Here is an 18,048-nt window from a genome sequence, read left to right as displayed (position 1 = left end):
GCGACCTCTCGTTTTCCATCTCCTCGTGGATTATGTGCGCCTGGTCTTGCATTTTCAATTCCAGTTCGGGAGTGAGTCGCCAGTCATCCGCACTGGTCCTTGATACTTCCTAAGGCGTGAGCCCTGATGGCTAGCCAACTTATGAACGATGGCCTACACGCCCTGCTTCGTATGTTTATCTGATCGGCGGTCTTAAACGCTGCGCTTCATTTTTCTATCTGGATCCCAAGCTAATTTTTTCATTTCTGTGACAGGGAGAGCCGCCGAGGACTCTGATCCTGATGGTACGCGTGCCTAAACCCCCTCCCCCTCGGCCTGTCGCTGTCTGGCGCTTCACGACTTTGGTGATTTTAACATTTATGGCGAACTACAGATGCGCCCGAGGCAGGGTCCAAGGAGATCACAAGCTCCTGGGCATTATTTATCATGATTATGTTGTTGATGTTTGCCCTCTTCACAAGCTACATCCTCCAACAGAGGAAGATCCAAGCTGTACACGAGACGGTTCTATCGATTTTTGCAGGTAGGCGATACTGTCGAATGCGCAATCACAAGCTGCACACAGACAAACCCTTACTGGGCCAGTGCGATCTGCGCAAATTACCACGGACTTGCTAACGGTCGCCAGGAATGTTCGTTGGGCTGCTCATCCGTTTCACAGACTCCACCCTCCAAGACAGGGTCGCCTTCGACTACCAATTCTTCTTCAACCTCCTCCTTCCACCGATCATTCTCGCCTCCGGCTATGAGCTCCATCAGGCGAATTTCTTCCGGCATATCGGCACGATTCTCACGTTCGCGTTCGCCGGTACCTTTATCTCCGCAATTGTGCTCGGTCTGGTTCTGTATCTGTGGACGCGGATTCCGTTGAACGGATTGAACATCTCCTTCGTCGAAGCCATCTCGGTCGGCGCAACTCTCTCCGCGACGGATCCGGTCACAATTCTAGCTATTTTCAACCTCTACAAGGTCGAGCCGAAGCTATACACTATTATTTTCGGCGAGTCCATCCTGAACGATGCTATTGCTATTGTGCTCTTTGAGACGGCACAGCGATACCACGAGAGCGCAGCTGGCTCCCTGACCTTCTTGAACTTATTTGAAGCCGTCGGGCTCTTTTTGCTCGTCTTCTTTGGTAGTATGGTGGTGGGAATGCTGGTCGGAATCGTTACAGCGTTGGGTCTTAAATACACACTCGTACGGCGCATGCCTAAGATCGAGAGTTGCTTGATCATTTTGATTGCATACGCAAGTTACTTTTTTCGAATGGTGTGCATCTATCTGGCATTGTCTCGCTCTTGTTCTGTGGTATTACCCTGAAGCACTATGCGTACTATAACATGTCGCGTCGCACGCAGTTGACTACTAAGTACCTGTTCCAGGTGATGGCCCAGCTATCGGAGAACTTTATCTTCATTTACCTCGGTCTCGATCTCTTCGTTGAGCCCAACCTTCGCTTCAACCCGCTGTTCATTATGGTCGCAGTATTTGGAATCTGTCTCGCCCGCTATCTGGCGGTGTTCCCACTTTCTAAGGCCATTAATTGGTTCATTCGTTACCGAGCACGCCGCCGTGGTGTGGAAGTTGCCGATGAGCTGCCTTTTGCCTACCAGGCGATGCTCTTCTGGGCTGGACTGCGTGGTGCTGTCGGTGTTGCGCTTGCAGCAGGTCTTTCTGGAGTCAACGCCCCTGCCCTCCGAGCCACGGTCCTTGTTGTCGTCGTGTTAACCGTCATCATCTTCGGCGGAACCACAGCACGTATGTTGGAAATTTTGGGTATTCGAACGGGTGTGATCGAAGAACTGGACTCGGATGATGAATTCGACACCGAGGTGACTCATGGTGGCACCTACTATAAGCGCTCCGGTACCAGCTTGGGATATATCCCACGACGAAGCGACTCAGTGATCCCTCTCGACGGCGTGGCCACTGCTTCACGTGACGGACAGCCAGAGCGAACACACAGCTACTCCAGTGGAAACAACCGCCGCCCGAGCCCACCATATACCCACACACGAATGTACTCCGCCGCATACAGCACCAAAGACCAGTCCTGGCGCGATCGTCAGTCCGCTGCGACCTTACTCAACGGCGGAGCTGGGCCGAGCGCTGGCGAAGCCAGCGATGATGAGCTCGGCCTGCCACCCTCCCGTAACGGCCGCTCCCATGAGCCCGCCCACCCAGATGAGTTCGACCTCGACATCGAGGGCATCTCTGACGATGACCTCCCACCCGCTGCAAGTGGATCCTCGCGTCTCCGCCGTTCCGCCTCTCAGCCCCCTCAGCCTCCAGCCGTTCCATCCCCCAATACTGCAGCATCATCCAGTGTCTCGCCCGCCCGCCAGCCGACAGGGATGTCTGCCCGGGACGCTTTGCGGGACTTGTTCTCAGGTGGTGCTTCAGGCGATCACGCGGCTTGGTTCCGGCAGCTTGATGAGGACTACATCAAACCCACGCTTTTGCTGGACCAGTCGAATCATAAGGGCCCCGGACCCGGTGCGGTTTGAGATGATGATACCTTGGATGGGATGTGAATTTCTCTCTTTCTTTCTTTTTTCTTTGATCTGGATGTATATTTAGCCTTGTCCTTTTCTGTTTGGGTCTGCATTCGAGAGGAAATTTGTTTCTGTTGCTTTTTTGCATCCTTGGCCTTTTTATATTAAGAGGCCTGATGCATGGAGGTTGTATGAGCTTGTGTAAACGATTCGCAAAGTTTGAACCTTATAGAGGCAACCTTGGATTATACCCCTATGTATGGTAGTCTCGAATTGATGAAATGGAAACTATAGAGTTGAGTTTCTCCGCACTTTATTAGCGCTACCGGTTACCCCCACCCTTACCCCACACGGGGATACCTCGCCTCGGACTCGGTTGGAAGTGAATGAAGACCCTAGTTCTGATCTAAGACAATCTGACACATAAGATTGCTTTCATCAACACATAACGGAATAGTCCGCACATATGAGTCTCCTCAACATCTGCGAGGAACGGGCACCCCTAAGATAACAACGAAACACCCATGCATTCCTATCTCGCTCGCGCCTTATCGGCCACTCATATGGACTTTAGCTATCTTCACTCGTCTTAAATGATGTGCAGCGCAATTCTTGTTTTGTGTCAGCCTAAACCTATGCCGCATTGGTTTGGTCATCTGACTGTAGTATCAGGTTTAGGCTGGGGGATATGCACCGATGTACATGTCCCATGCCGGTAGATGGCAGGCTCGTCCTTCCCACCTCGGTTTTATGATTGCCGCTTTTAATGGAGCGGTCTCTTTATTCCCTGGCGACTTGAAAAGGCCATTGGCATATGTATATTGTAGAAGTGATCTATGGCTATCAGCGTGGGCACAGGTTGTTAATACTGAGGTAGAATGGAGGATTGTGGTGCGTGCAGACTGAAGCATGAAATACCGTCGAAGATGAATTGGGGGTATTGGTTTCTCAATCTCTATATCTAGATAGTCGAGCCAGAATTATACAGCCTAGAAAAGATCGATTCGAAGACCATGGATAGTGTAGCGTTTATTTGCCCATGAGGACTTCGGATGTACCTACCTAGGTAGGTCATAGTAGCAAAACATACTACCTGTTACAGTCAGAATCTCGGCAGAGATGCCTAGGTAGTTCCAGGACAAGGAACCATTCACATCTAATGTAGTTACGAAAAGCGGCAGGGAGTCAGCACTAAAGAGGAAATAAGATGGGCGCGCTCTTTTGTCTTCGCAGATCCCCAAAGAGGAGATATGCACATGTCATGTACCCCTCAGCGATTCCGATTGCTTAGAGTTGCGGGCTAAAGTCCGGCATAGGAAGTCAAGAATGTTATAACTATCTAGGCTCCTCGAGCAGGACACTGGGATCTGCGCTTATTTCATCAATCGCCGAATCCTTGACTCGGAGCTTTTAGAATTCGCTTCCATAAGCTCATTTGAGCCCCCCAACTGTTTTCTTTTCCCTCCGACGATTTTCATTTCCATCAATTATTAGGCCTTGCAAGCTCAATCGCGTCGGCTCTGACTTCGCCCATCCATTGACTGGTCTCTTCTGACTGCTATTGTATACCGCACAACTATGGACGATACAATGGAGAAGGTACCGTCCCATACAAGCAAGAGGCGCTTGTCAACGGCCACGGTCAATGACTCGAAGCCCCAGGCTGGGGATACCGAGCTGCTGGGTATGTACACAGCGCTTAACATGTTGGCACATCGTGTGCGACGATATGAGATGTGGCACTGACGGGTTCATTAGCGACACTCGGGTACAAGCAGGAGCTGAGACGCCATTACTCGACGATTCAGATCTTTGCTGTCGCTTTCAGTATTATGGGGCTCTTACCTTCAATTGCGTCCACGTTGGCGTTCTCCATGCCTGCTGGTCCTGTGGGTATGGTCTGGGTAATATACTCCTCCAACTGCAATTGATGGGAATCATAACTGACAGATTGGCTAGGGTATGCAATTTCCCTGTGTGCAGCATATCTTTGGCGAGTGTTAACAGGCTCGTTGTATAGGATGGCTGGCTGCGAGTTGTTTTATCTTTATCGTGAGCTTGGCCATGGTATGATTTATCCAATTGAGCCTTGCAAAGCTGCAGAGCAGAGAGCTGATCCTTGGCTATCAGGCCGATATGGCATCCGCAATGCCCACAGCAGGAGGACTTTACTTCTGGACACATTACTTTGCAGCTGAGAAATGGAAGAACCCGCTGAGTTTCCTCGTCGGGTATAGCAACACAATCGGCTTGATTGGAGGCATATGCTCCATTGACTGTGGGTTCACACGCTGGTCCCTGAAGCAAAAGCCCATAGCTAACTTTCACTGCCACCAGATGGCTTCGCTAACATGCTCCTCTCTGTGATCTCGCTTGCGCGCGATGGCAACTGGTCTGCCACACGACCAATCGTCTACGGGACATATGTAGCAACGGTTTTCTCGCACGGCTTCATCGCCATTTTCTTCGCTCGGATCATGCCGAAGATCCAATCCGCCTGTATCTTCCTCAACATCGCCCTCGTGGTGGCAACCGTCATAGCATTGCCTCTCGGCAAAGCAAAGAATAGCCCGCCAGTCAACTCGGGCTCGTATGTCTTTGGCGAGGTCCAGAACCTCACGTCCTGGCCAACTGGCTGGGCATTTATCATGGCGTGGTTGTCTCCCATTTGGACCATTGGCGCGTTTGATTCCTGCGTGCATATGAGTGAGGAGGCGACGCATGCTTCTCGCGCTGTGCCATTGGGGATTATCTCCTCGTCTGGACTGTGTGGTATTCTGGGGTTCTTCTCGCTGGCGGTCATTGCGGCTTCGATGGATACGAATATTGAAGGGATTCTGGGTTCGAAGTTCGGACAGCCTATGACTCAGGTTTGTGTCATGCTCTTCGATATGTTCATGATGCAGTCTAACCTGTTTAACAGATCTACTATGATGCCCTCGGCAAAAAGGGGGCTCTTGGGTTTATGGTTGTGGTGATGATAGTTCAATTCTTTATGGGACTGAGCATCGTGAGTCCCTTCCTTTTTCGCAAATACCCCCGAAATGATATCTTTGCTCACTTCGCTTATACAGGTCCTAGCTGCATCCCGCCAGGGCTGGGCCTTCTCCCGCGACGGCGCCTTACCCTTCTCTTCCTTCTTCCGCAAGGTAAGCCAGCACAGCCTCATGCGTTATCAACCAGTCCGAATGGTCTGCGGCATAATCCTCGCATCCGCAACTATCGGCCTTCTGTGCCTAATTGACGAAGCTGCCGCCAACGCCCTCTTCTCCCTCGCCGTAGCCGGCAACGACCTCGCTTGGCTAACGCCCATCCTGGCGCGCTTGCTGTGGGGTGGTGATCGCTTTGTTCCCGGGGAGTTCTATACAGGCAAGTATCTGAGTAAACCCATCGGGTGGATTTCAGTCATATATATGATGTTCGCTATTGTGCTCTCCATGATCCCTACGGGGGGACCGAACCCGTCGCGTGAGTTGACTCTATTTTCTACAGTTGGAGTGTGTTTTGCTGACTGGGTTCTGTGTTGAAGCTCAAAATATGAACTATACGGTGGTTATCAATGGTAGTCTTTGGTTGGGCGCGCTACTTTACTATTATGTGTATGCGAAGAAGACCTTCAAGGGTCCCCAGACTACTGTTAGTCCTGAGGATGAGGGGAAGACGTTGAATGATTCGAAGTAGCAGTATGGCTTTATGGATAAGTGTTCAGCCCAAGGAGGCAAGTCTGTTCTTGATCTCTATCTGCAAGACTCATTTATATGCCTCGCCACACGAAACGAAGCATTTATACCATCATCATTTGATAGATGAATTTCACTGAAAATTTCAAATCTCAAATTTCAGAATTTGTGTTTCAATTATCGCTAATCACCCTTCTGGAGGGCGCTAAATCGTCCTTACGGACATCAAATTTTGTTCGTCGTTTCCCATAAGCAAATCGTTGAGACCAGTCTTCTCAGGCTAACCAACCGCATAGATAGTAGTGTATCTACTCGGGAATCTCGAGAACGTAGCGGCCAGCAATCTTGCCTTCCTCTGCATGACATAGATTAGCACATGGACATGATAGCACAATTGGAATACTAATAACGTACCCATAAGCTTGAACACCTCAGGCAGCTCCTTCAGAGGAACGGTCTTGAAGGGAGCCTTGATCAAGCCACGCGCGAAGAAGTCAATGGCCTCAACACCATCCTGGCGGTTACCGACATAGCTGCCCTTGATATTGATCATCCTGACAACGGTATCGAAAACAGGGGCCTTGAGGAATGCGTTGGCGGGCAGGCCGATGGCAACAATGGTACCGCGAGAGCGAGCGTATTCGACAGCCTGCTGGAAAGGCTTCTCGGAGACAGCAAGCAGAAGCACGGCATGAGCGCCCAAGCCGCCAGGAGTAGCAGCCTTAACATCGGCGACAAGATCACTGGTCTTGGTGAAGTCAATATAGACCTAAAGATATCATCAGTACAAAGTTCCATCCGAACGAAAAAATGGCACATCAAGAAAGAAATCAACATACCTCCGCACCCAGCTGCTCACACATAGCTCTCTTCTCCTCTCCACCGTCAATAGCGATAACACGCAAGCCCATAGCCTTAGCATACTGCTGCGCCAGAGATCCAAGACCACCACCAGCACCAACAATCGCAACAGTCTGACCAGGGCGCGCACCAGACTCCTTCAGGCCCTTGTAGACAGTAACACCGGCGCACAGAATCGGCGCAACAGCATCGAGCGGCACCTCCTTAGGAATCTTCGACACATGCGCCGCCTTACCGATCGCGTACTGCTGGAAAGTGCCGTCAACGGTGTAACCCGATAGCTGAGCCTCCTGGCACAGAGGCTCATCGGAGGTCTTGCAGTACTCGCATGCGAGACATGATCCATTCAGCCATTTGATACCTGCGTGGTCGCCGATCTCGATACCCTGGGCGAGAGCGCCCTTTGCGACCACGATACCCGCGCCCTCGTGGCCACCGACGAGGGGCTGCTTCACTGGGAGGGGCCAGTCGCCGTTCATCGCGTGCAGATCAGTGTGGCAGACGCCGGTGTACTTCATCTTGACGAGGACTTCGTCGGGACCGGGCTTGGGGACGGGGATTTGCTTGTAGACGGGTGGGCCGCCGATTTTCTCGACGACTTGCGCCCATTGAGTGTCGGGGATTTCAGTGGACATTTTGGTTGGGATTGAGGAGTATGTAAAGTGGTGAGATTTGGGAGAAGCCAAAGGTGCAAGTAAGAAGAGAAGAGAATAGGTGAAGGGGGGAGAGAGAGAGAAAGAGAGAAGAGGTAGACACTGTGACACAAGCACAAGAAGAGAGGTCCTCAAAAAGTACATGTCGTTATGACCATTTTATAGTCTTTTTGGGAGTTACGGTCTACGGCTCCGAGCGTATTGCCTGACTTGGCCACTATCTCGGCTTCTTGATTTCTCATGCCATGTCATTCGCCCAGTTTTCCGGGCCGTTGGGATTTCGGTAGCTGCTTGTCTCAATTCTTTGCGCCTCCTCTCACCTGTTCGCTGTATTTGGCGTTATGCAGCATAACTCTATACCTTTCCCGGCATGGCTCAGACATCTAGACCTCCGCTAGCGGTGCTTAACAGCCGACCAAAATCTGTTATCACTATCGCCCCTCCATACAGAATCCCGAATTGAATCCCTTGGATCCCGAGAAGGGAAACACCAGCTCAATCCTCCGCCCCCAAATATCTTACCTGCCGCTCATAGGAAAACAGGAACCCGCCTCGCCTCCCCCTCATTTCGAACCGAGAGACCCAACCACAAGTGGCAATTGGCACGGAAGATCAGAGTGATCTGAACACCGAAAAGACTAGAAGGCAATGGTACCCTTGCTCTTGTGTCCACGTTGTCTGTCATGATGGGATCAGAGGCAGAGTGGAGGACGTCACCGCGACTTATCCCCGGGCGTCAGGCCATGCGGGGTATGAATTGGACTGTGTTGGATGCTTATGCTCACTCTTTATGATCTATGTGCTACTGCATGCTAAGAGATATGGCTCAAATAAGAGAGATATATATGTAGCTTATATAGGTCCTTTTCTCCTCCCCCGGGTTCGGCTGCACCTTGGGGGAATCGCGATGCTAGATCGGCGTTGGATCGGAGACTAGGTTTGTATGCATCTTGCATCTTGCATCGTTGAGAGATCTTTAATTTGATTACCAGGGACTTTTGTGTTGCTTGTGGTATAATTGCACCATGACGTGCACTCCCATTGCCTTTGGAGTGGGAGTGATGCGTGATTTATATTTTGCCTTGAGAGATTGCTTTGTTGTGCGCTGTGCTATACCTTTAGCAGGGGCCTTGCCATATATAGCGATATATACTCCTTATAGCCGATTTGATTGGGCTGTATGGTGTTCCAGCCTCGATAATAGCCCACGCTATTTCAAATATCTGGAAGGGGAGATGTTACCGGAAGCCCTGGAAGCTCGGATAGGGCGATCTCGCGACAAATTCGGATCTGCCGCGCTGACTTTACAGACGCGAGGGAAGGGGGAAAAAGAAACATGATCTGACAGTAAAAAGAAAACGAATGATGATGAAATTAAAAAAAAGATGATGAGAGAACAAACTGTAGAACGTCCAGGATGCAGAAAGTGGGAGGTGGAAAAGGATGTCAGCTTTTGAGATTGTCACCACCTGGGGTGTTTGTATGGACTATCGGGGCCACCTGGGAATCCTCCAGGAAAGAGCCAGAGGATAAAGATAGAGCAGAAGGAAATGTGATAGAAACCATCCCGAAGAATAAAATCGACCTTTGACTCTGTAAACAGCCAGTTCGGATCTAACCCCCGAGGTCCGGAGTTGGTTTGAATACCCCAGACGAAGAAGAGATTCACGAGAAAGGACCTTGTTCCCCTTTCCCTCGCACCTCTGACCCCGTTGCCTCCTCTGCCATTCTCCCCGGACACTTCCCTCATCATCCCCCATCGCCCCCTTCTCATCCTCATCCTCCACCTCCCCTGCATCAGTTCGCCTAGGCCTAGCCGCGCATTCTCTTTCTTGGGCTCCACGGAAACTTCTCTTCCTCCTGCATCTTCCCACCACAAACGAATCCCATCCCTCCATCAGGTATTTATGTCTTGCTTTCTTCCTCCATCTTTCTCTTTCATCTCCCTTCACTCCGAAACCAATCCTACACCCATGAACCGAACAACTGACGTCGCGTCACTAGACCTCCGGACCCCCCCCCTTGACAGGTGTCTTTGAGTAACAGGGTTTCTGGACTCTCCAACCTCAATTCACCTGGCCTCAGCTCAACCCGAGTGAATCAACCTTCGACGCGCTCAACCCCTACCGGGGACCGCGGCCATCATGACAGGCGCTCCGCCATATAACGCCCAGTCCCCGTCCCAACAGCCACGGTATCCGGCCTACACCTCTCCCAATAAGAACCACCCGTATTACCCGAACAATGAACAACCACCACAGTACCACCAGCACCCGCCCCAGACACCACCCGCGTTCGGCCCACCGTCCGTCGCGCGAAGCCCGCACTTTTCGCACGCGTCCCCAATGCCCTCTACGTTACCACCGCCGTTGAATGGAAGTGCGCCATCTCACCCGCCTCACCCGGAATCTTCACAATACCAAGGGCATTCGGCGGGTGGCTCTCAGTTACCGCTTCCGCGCCCCTACTCGGGCCCCGTGATCACAGGCAACGGCGCCTCGCCGTATAGCTCTGCGACACCGCACGGTCACCCACCTAGTCGCCCAGACGTGCATTCGCAATCTCCCACCAGAGAGTCCGAATCACCATATCATATGCGAGGCAATGGTGCTGGATATGGACCGTCCATGATGCGGGAGCCGAGACCGGCCTCGCCGCAGGGAGCCGTAGGCCTTGACTTGAAGCCCCCAAGATTGCCTCGATTTACTGACCATTTCCTGTTTCGTTCTTTAGAAGCCTGCCCGAGCTGCAGACCCCATGTCCTTCGCCAGCATTCTTTCAGGCCCGTCGGAAGAGCAACCTGCGAGGAAAGCGTCGCCTCCTCCCGCCCTTGTCCACGCCCACACTCATGCTCCCCCTCCCTTGGTGCACCGACACATGGATCCTACTCCTACGCTTGGAAATTTGCAACCCAAACACGAGCACCGAATAGACTTCGATAGGCGTATGGATGTTCCCAGAGGATCACACGCCACTAACGGGCTCGCCAAGCCAGGTGTAGAATACCCTGCGCCCATTCCGCGTGCACCGATTCGGAGACCTTTCCCACCCGGTGTGGACATGGAACAAGTCAATCGAGCTGCGGCCGAGATCGATCACGCCGAAAAGAGCGACGTTGAAGACCCTGCGTTCAATGCGGAACAAGAACGCTATCGGGAGAAGGGCCACAAACGGTCAGTCGAAAGCAGTCGCGCAGAAGAGATTCGACGAAAGGTAGGTTTTTTGAAAGATGTCATGTCCCTATCAATGGTACCTGCTAACGCTAATCTAGCGGCGCCGCAATGAGTTCCTGGTCGATCTAGGCCGATCCTTCGAAAGACAAGCCATCCTTGGTACCGAACGATTCCGGAGGAACAACGAAAATGCTGTTATGGCCGAGGTTCAGCAGAAGGAGATTCAAGATGAGAAGGAACGCAAGAAGGACATGCAGCGCAAGCGCCGTCGCGAGAACACCGTGCGCCAGGAAATGCAAAAGAAACTGGAGGCCGAGCGTAAAGCAAGCAAGGCTCAGGAACCTGGAGAACGGGCCAAATTCTTGCGCGAAGCTGAGCGGGCTCAGAAGAAGATTCGCACTACCAAGCGCGCTTTGGAGGGTGGTGATGGCCATGATGAGCTTGGCGAGGTTACTCCGCTTGCTCCAAACCTCGAAGGCGGGACGACAAGTCAGTTCCATATCGGTCGTTCCTCGCCCAGCCGGCGTAGGTCAGGCCGCGCTGGTCCCGTCACCCGTCCCAAGAAATCCAAGGAGCAGAAGCAGGCCGAGAAGGATCTTGCCGAAGCTGCTTGGAATGCTGGTTTGGATGACGACTTGTATCTCACTCCGAGTGCGAGAAAGGATGCTCGACGTTCGAAGGAAGGAACTCCCATGTCACAGCTACACTACGATAGCAAGGGCTACAATCAGATCTACGAGCAGATCTGGCGCGACATCGCACGTAAGGATATCCCGAAGGTCTACCGTATCAAAACTACTTCTCTCTCCACTCGCCAGGAGAACTTGCGCAAGACAGCCCAGCTGGCTAGTAAGCAGTCTCGCAAATGGCAGGAGCGTACGAACAAGAGCACCAAGGACACCCAAGCCCGTGCTAAGCGGACGATGCGTGAGATGATGTCATTCTGGAAACGCAACGAGCGTGAGGAACGTGACTTGCGCCGTGTGGCTGAGAAGCAGGAGCTTGAGTCAGCCAAGAAGGCAGAGGCAGATCGCGAAGCGAACCGTCAGAAGCGCAAGCTCAACTTCCTTATCTCGCAAACAGAATTGTACTCTCACTTCATTGGACGCAAGATCAAGACCGACGAGGCCCAGGGCGACAGTGCTGTTTCTGCTACCGGAGAGACCATTCAACCAGGCAAGCCGAACGCTCATACAATCAATCTCCCTGACAGTGTGGCCAATCCTAACGCCAAGACCACGGCGTTTGAGGATCTCGACTTTGATGCCGAAGATGAAACCGTTTTGCAACAGGCTGCCATGGCCAATGCGCAAAATGCGGTGCAGCAAGCCCAGGACCGTGCTCGGGCCTTCAATCAACCAGGAGAAGGTGACAATATGGCAGCGTTTGACGATGGAGAGATGAATTTCCAGAATCCTACTAGTCTGGGCGATATCGAGATTTCGCAGCCAACCATGTTGAATGCTCAGCTCAAAGAGTACCAGCTCAAGGGTCTCAACTGGCTTGTCAACTTGTACGAACAGGGTATCAACGGTATCCTGGCAGATGAGATGGGTCTCGGTAAAACTATCCAGTCCATTTCCGTGATGGCTTACTTGGCAGAGTTCCACAATATCTGGGGTCCTTTCCTGGTCATTGCGCCGGCATCAACATTGCACAACTGGCAGCAGGAGATTACGAGATTCGTCCCGAACATCAAGGTGCTGCCCTACTGGGGTAATGCCAAGGATCGTAAGATTCTGCGAAAGTTCTGGGATCGCAAGCATATCACCTACAACCGTGACTCGGAGTTCCACGTTCTCGTCACATCGTACCAGCTTGTCGTTCTTGACGCACAATACTTCCAGAAGGTGAAGTGGCAGTACATGATTCTGGACGAGGCCCAGGCTATCAAGTCTTCCTCAAGTTCGCGATGGAAGAACCTGCTTGGATTCAGCTGCCGTAATCGTCTTCTCTTGACCGGTACGCCAATCCAAAACAACATGCAAGAATTGTGGGCACTGCTTCACTTCATCATGCCTACTCTGTTCGACTCTCACGACGAGTTCAGCGAGTGGTTCTCCAAGGACATTGAATCACATGCTCAGAGTAACACCAAACTGAACGAGGATCAGCTTAAGCGTCTCCATATGATCTTGAAGCCATTCATGTTGCGTCGTGTCAAGAAGAACGTCCAACAAGAACTTGGCGACAAGGTTGAGAAAGACATCTTCTGCGACCTGACATACCGCCAACGTGCGCTGTATGCCAACTTGCGTAACCGTGTCAGTATCATTGATCTCATCGAGAAGGCCGCCACCGGCGACGACACTGACAGCAGCACACTCATGAACTTGGTCATGCAATTCCGCAAAGTGTGTAATCACCCTGATCTCTTCGAGCGCGCGGAAACCAAATCTCCTTTCTCTGCTGCATACTTCGCAGAAACTGCTTCTTTTGTGCGTGAAGGAAACTTTGTCGATGTTCGCTATTCGACCCAGAACTTGATTGAGTACGAATTGCCACGTCTTTTGTGCAGCTCTACAGGACGACTTGATCTTCCTGGCTCTGACAATCCTCGTGTGGGATTCCAAAACAAGTACTTGTCGCAGTTGATGAATGTCTGGACACCCGAAAATATCCAGAAGAGTGCACGTGAAAATGGCGCGTTCTCTTTCCTGCGTTTCGTCGATACATCTGCAGGAGAAGCAAGCGATATCGCACGATTGGGCGTCTATGAGCGTGCAGAGCGCCGGCGCAGCAAGTCGAACAGACTTTCTGGCTTGAACGTCATCTATGATGAGAGTGATGATGCGAAGAACTCCATCTTAGCTCATTCCATGTTGAACATTGTTGATCGTAATGACTGCCAGGCTGTTCGAGAAATCGCTGTCGAGGGGCGCATGAAGGATCTCATGAATGTCTCACGCTCATCATTCGAAGGCCAAGGTCTCCACCTAATTGAGCCTTGTGCTGGCCCTAAAGCTTCAGCACCGCCCATTATCATGTCCTCCTCTGGTCAACAGGCGCATCGGGAAACCAACCATGCTTTGTTCAACCCATCTGTTCGCCAAGCACTTTCTGGAAACCGCAGCAGGCGACTCGAGGAGCAGATCCTCGCTAAGAAGCTTGATCCTGCACCTTATTCTCACCCGCCTATGCTGCCACCACCAGTCTCACTCAAGGGCCGCTACAACCACATCGAGGTACCATCGATGCGTCGTTTCGTGACGGATTCAGGAAAACTAGCCAAGTTGGACGAGCTGCTGCGGGAACTCAAGCCTGGTGGCCACCGTGTGCTTCTTTACTTCCAGATGACACGTATGATCGATTTGATGGAAGAGTACCTGACATACCGGAACTACAAGTACTGTCGACTGGACGGAAGTACCAAGCTGGAGGATCGTCGCGATACTGTCGCAGACTTCCAGTCCAACCCCGAGATCTTCGTGTTCTTGCTGTCGACCCGTGCTGGTGGTCTTGGTATCAACTTGACGGCAGCCGATACTGTCATTTTCTACGATTCCGATTGGAACCCTACCATCGATTCACAGGCCATGGATCGTGCCCATCGTCTGGGTCAAACTCGCCAGGTCACTGTTTATCGCCTCATCACCCGCGGTACCATCGAAGAACGAATTCGCAAGCGTGCCCTGCAGAAGGAAGAGGTGCAGCGTGTCGTCATTACTGGCGGCGCTTCAGGAGGAGTCGACTTCAACACCCGTGCTCGCGAGAACCGCACCAAGGACATTGCTCTGTGGCTGGCTGACGACGACGAGGCCGAGCTCATTGAACAGAAAGAAAAGGAAGCCATCGAACGTGGCGAAACACTTGGTGCCAAGGGTGGAAAGAAGGCCGCTCAGAAACGCAAGCGAGACCTTACGCTGGACGACATGTACCACGAAGGTAAAAACTTCCATCCTCCATTACTACAATCTTCATACTAATCAAATAAATAGGCGAGGGCAACTTCGATGACGCCAGCGCAAAGCCCTCAGGTGCCGCCACGCCCGCCGAGGAGCCTATGGAGACACCTTCAGCCACGCCTGCGAAACGCGGTCGTGGACGTGGTCCAGGCAAAGGGACCTCGAAACGCGCCAAGACTACAAAAGAGCGTCTTCGTCTGATCGACGGCGACGGAGGCCTTGATTAATCCAATGACTGTCAATTAATGCAACTCGGGACGCGGCGTTTCATGTCAAAGCTTCTGTTTCATATTGTTTTCTTTTGTCCTGATTGGTTATTCCTCCATTTCCCTCCATTTTCTATCCCTTTTCTTTCTCTTATCTTCTCAATCGGCAGATACATGACAACTGCCCTGTATTATCACACAAACCTTGACTTATGTTCTGGATGGCGAGCGTTATTATGGACATTTCCGCAAAAAAAAAAGAGATGGAGGTTGTCTGAAGGAGTGAAAAGATTCTTAGACTTGATCCTGGCTTTGGCATATGGTTCACTGAGTATGGTGTGTTGTCTCGGTGTGATTTGTGATTTGTTTCTCCCATTTCTATATTTTTTTTTGTCTTTCACCTTTTCTATCTTGGCTTTCCTGTTTCCAGCTTGTGTGGTTTGATGTTTGAAAATGGGCGTGGATGTTTTTTTTAGTTTGGTTTATGAATGTCAATGTATTGATTCGGTGGTCTTTCTGGTCTTGACTCGTAAGTGGTGTTAAAACAGATGCTATTATAGTGAGCGGTCCTTGTGGTGGTTACGGTGATGTCGACCTAGGAAGGTAGATTTTATGGGATTCTTACATCCTTGGCTCGTCCATGGCTGGTGATCTTACTATCTTCTGACTCCTATATGATTTTCTAAATCTAAACTCCGAAGCTATGCATCCTACCACGGTCCATCTTGCATATACACCAGCATATCCTCCATGAAATCCATAATTTACGTGAGCCTTAACGAATCTTCACCTCCCAGACCTTACCTCTTGTTCATCTACTTTCTCTCATTACAACTACCATAGATACGGAAGTACTGGAACACCAGCTAAATAGTACTCAATGCATTCCCTGCTATATTCATCAACTCGACTTGGAATGGAACACACCACCGGATGTCTCGCTGTCGTATTCGAGTTCGGAGCCCGCAGCACCAACCCTACCAAACGCCCGCTCTCAGAAAGCGAGGTTTCTAGGAGGCGAGGGATCTCCGAGCCTCTCTGATACGATACCAGGACAACCACGCAAACTACTTGAAACCCAACACGAGGGGACTCTGCACCTCCACTTCAACCTGGCTCTTCTGGCCAAATTGCGCCTCTTCGACGCGTGTCTCGGCTCATATTTCACTCTCCACACTCTCTCGCTGTGTGGAAGATAGAGAGCTCCCCAAGATGCCACCAGACTCTCCGGGGATATCTTTCTTCTCTCTCTTGACCGAGGCCGTATCAGAAGGGAGAGCATCCAACTCAACCATTCCGGTAGACTCACGTAGTCCCCGAGGTCCATCTTCGGCGCCGCCCAACCTCATCTGCCCCCTCCGCATTGACGAGCGCCACTTTCGCAACAACGATGTCCTACCCCGCATCAAGCCCAATTTTGACCATCCCGTAAGATCTGACCGGGATCTACCGAGGAAGTTTCATTCCCGTGGAAGGCAACCTGGGCCTACTGCTGTAGGCTCCCACGGCTCTTTTTTACGCCTTCATTGACAGAGCTCGAAGATGACCTGGCTCTTCACCCGAATTTTGTTTGAATTTCCAGTTGAGAGATGTCAGTCGACCAGTATTCCCGCGGTATTTCCTTGGAATATGGGGATTTGAGGGGTTCTTTCTTCAGGAGGCTATCAAGCCAGTTTCGGACTCTTCAGGATCTTCCCGATCCCCATGTAGGAGGGAGATATCGGTGAAGTCTGTAAAGTTTCAGCCTATTGGTAAAAATCAGGAAAGTGTCTCCCGTTAGGGCAAAGTGTGGGTTGAAGAATACCTTTTCGTCGAGGTATTGCGAGGAAACTTGACCACTCTCTCTTTTTTGGCCTGTTTGGCCCGATTCCGCCTCAGTTTTAGATGTCAATGGAGGACTTCTAGTTTCAAAAACAAAGATCAGTATTGTAAGAAGGATAGTTGGGGGGACGACAGTACTTTTCAAAATCTGAGAATGCGATGAATCCGACAGGATTATCTGAGAGGTGTCGGAAACTCAACTCCAATATTAATCCATTATCAACCGATTAGCGGATGAAAATGGCGTTGGAGCAAGGAGATCGATATCGAAGCCAATGCCAGCATGGTGATGTGGCTTCTGCGAGAGGCTCTGAGCCGGTGGATGCAAAACCTGGCTTACAGGAATTGCAGTGCGTCCAGGCAGCATTTGTTTTGCTCGCCCGGAGCTCGCCTCATGTTGGGCAAGACAAGCTCATCTCTCATCCCCATGTCTTGCCGGGTGGCATCGCCGCTGCACATTATCTTGGGACGAGGTCTCGTGCCCGCTCCATCATAGGCGAGGCGCGGAGAAGAAGGAACGGGGGATGCTGGGCCTAGGACACCGGCCTAGGGGAAATCTCCTTCTTTGATCTCACCCAAGCGATTTAGGGAATGAATATCCTGTTCTTTTTAATTAAGATGTAAGCATGGTCTGAGTATAGGTGGGATACCAAGGGTCTTGCATCTTGGAGGCCTCCCTGTGTGAAATGTTATGCCTAGATAGGTTAGATAGAGGAACCTTGACAGAGGGATGGTTGGTGTAGGATGTGGAGCAGTCGGCCAGTACCGACAAAACGAGGCCCATGGGTGGTCACATACGGTCTGCCCTTTGGCGTCAGGCAACTTGCCGTATCGAATTTGACATATTACACACCCGAAAAAAGGTTTCGGTACCTATGATATTAGTGACTGGGTTAAGGGCTTGGTAGAAGTGAAGTGTCACTCACGAATCTTTCAGATCAGAGTGAGATGCCAGTGAAGTAAAAGCGAGAAATGGGTGCATGCTCATACAAGACACCTGTGGATGTCACTGGACATTGCGATAGATAACACCGAAGGAAGGCACGACTGTGAATAGCGCTCTTTCCTTCGATGATCAGTATCGTGGTGTTCTTTAGTGCGGATGATGTAGGTGTAGGCTGGCTGGCTCCGAGTCGCTCGATAAAGCAGGGTGGAATTGGAGATGGGAAGCTGCTCGACAGCTTCATCGTCTTTGGGCCAAGATATCTGATATCGTCTAATTAGGATAGGCAGAGGAAGGAAGGAGACTATTTA

The 18,048-nt window shown here is 51.2% G+C and overlaps 4 protein-coding genes across 4 annotated transcripts; 3 read left to right on the top strand and 1 right to left on the bottom strand.

Annotated features, from left to right (window-relative positions):
• Window positions 1–630: 630 nt before the first annotated feature.
• On the top strand, window positions 631–2,507 carry N7457_001358 (bifunctional K:H/Na:H antiporter NHX1; the record flags this gene model as incomplete). The annotated part of the gene is made up of 2 exons (XM_057172404.1): window positions 631–1,197; window positions 1,359–2,507. 2 exons carry the CDS (start codon window positions 631–633, stop codon window positions 2,505–2,507), a joined length of 1,716 nt encoding a protein of 571 aa, XP_057036307.1.
• Window positions 2,508–4,073: 1,566 nt separating this feature from the next.
• Window positions 4,074–6,176, top strand: N7457_001357 (putative GABA permease; the record flags this gene model as incomplete). The annotated part of the gene is made up of 8 exons (XM_057172403.1): window positions 4,074–4,179; window positions 4,254–4,388; window positions 4,516–4,562; window positions 4,593–4,773; window positions 4,833–5,365; window positions 5,419–5,505; window positions 5,570–5,963; window positions 6,025–6,176. The coding sequence occupies 8 exons, from the start codon at window positions 4,074–4,076 to the stop codon at window positions 6,174–6,176; spliced, it is 1,635 nt and encodes a 544-aa protein (XP_057036306.1).
• A 307-nt stretch (window positions 6,177–6,483) lies between these two features.
• Window positions 6,484–7,671, bottom strand: N7457_001356 (zinc-dependent alcohol dehydrogenase; the record flags this gene model as incomplete). The annotated part of the gene is made up of 3 exons (XM_057172402.1): window positions 6,484–6,530; window positions 6,590–6,944; window positions 7,015–7,671. 3 exons carry the CDS (start codon window positions 7,669–7,671, stop codon window positions 6,484–6,486), a joined length of 1,059 nt encoding a protein of 352 aa, XP_057036305.1.
• A 2,162-nt stretch (window positions 7,672–9,833) lies between these two features.
• ino80 (chromatin-remodeling ATPase INO80) lies at window positions 9,834–14,994 on the top strand (the record flags this gene model as incomplete). Its single annotated transcript, XM_057172401.1, has 4 exons — window positions 9,834–10,355; window positions 10,423–10,902; window positions 10,961–14,747; window positions 14,801–14,994. The coding sequence occupies 4 exons, from the start codon at window positions 9,834–9,836 to the stop codon at window positions 14,992–14,994; spliced, it is 4,983 nt and encodes a 1,660-aa protein (XP_057036304.1).
• Window positions 14,995–18,048: the final 3,054 nt, after the last annotated feature.

The sequence above is a fragment of the Penicillium paradoxum genome, assembly GCF_028828445.1.
Source record: "Penicillium paradoxum strain IBT 22861 chromosome Unknown utg000002l_segment0_segment0, whole genome shotgun sequence".
NCBI lineage: Eukaryota > Fungi > Ascomycota > Eurotiomycetes > Eurotiales > Aspergillaceae > Penicillium > Penicillium paradoxum.
Note: the sequence above shows the minus strand (reverse complement) of the source record. Positions and strands in the feature narration are given on the sequence as shown.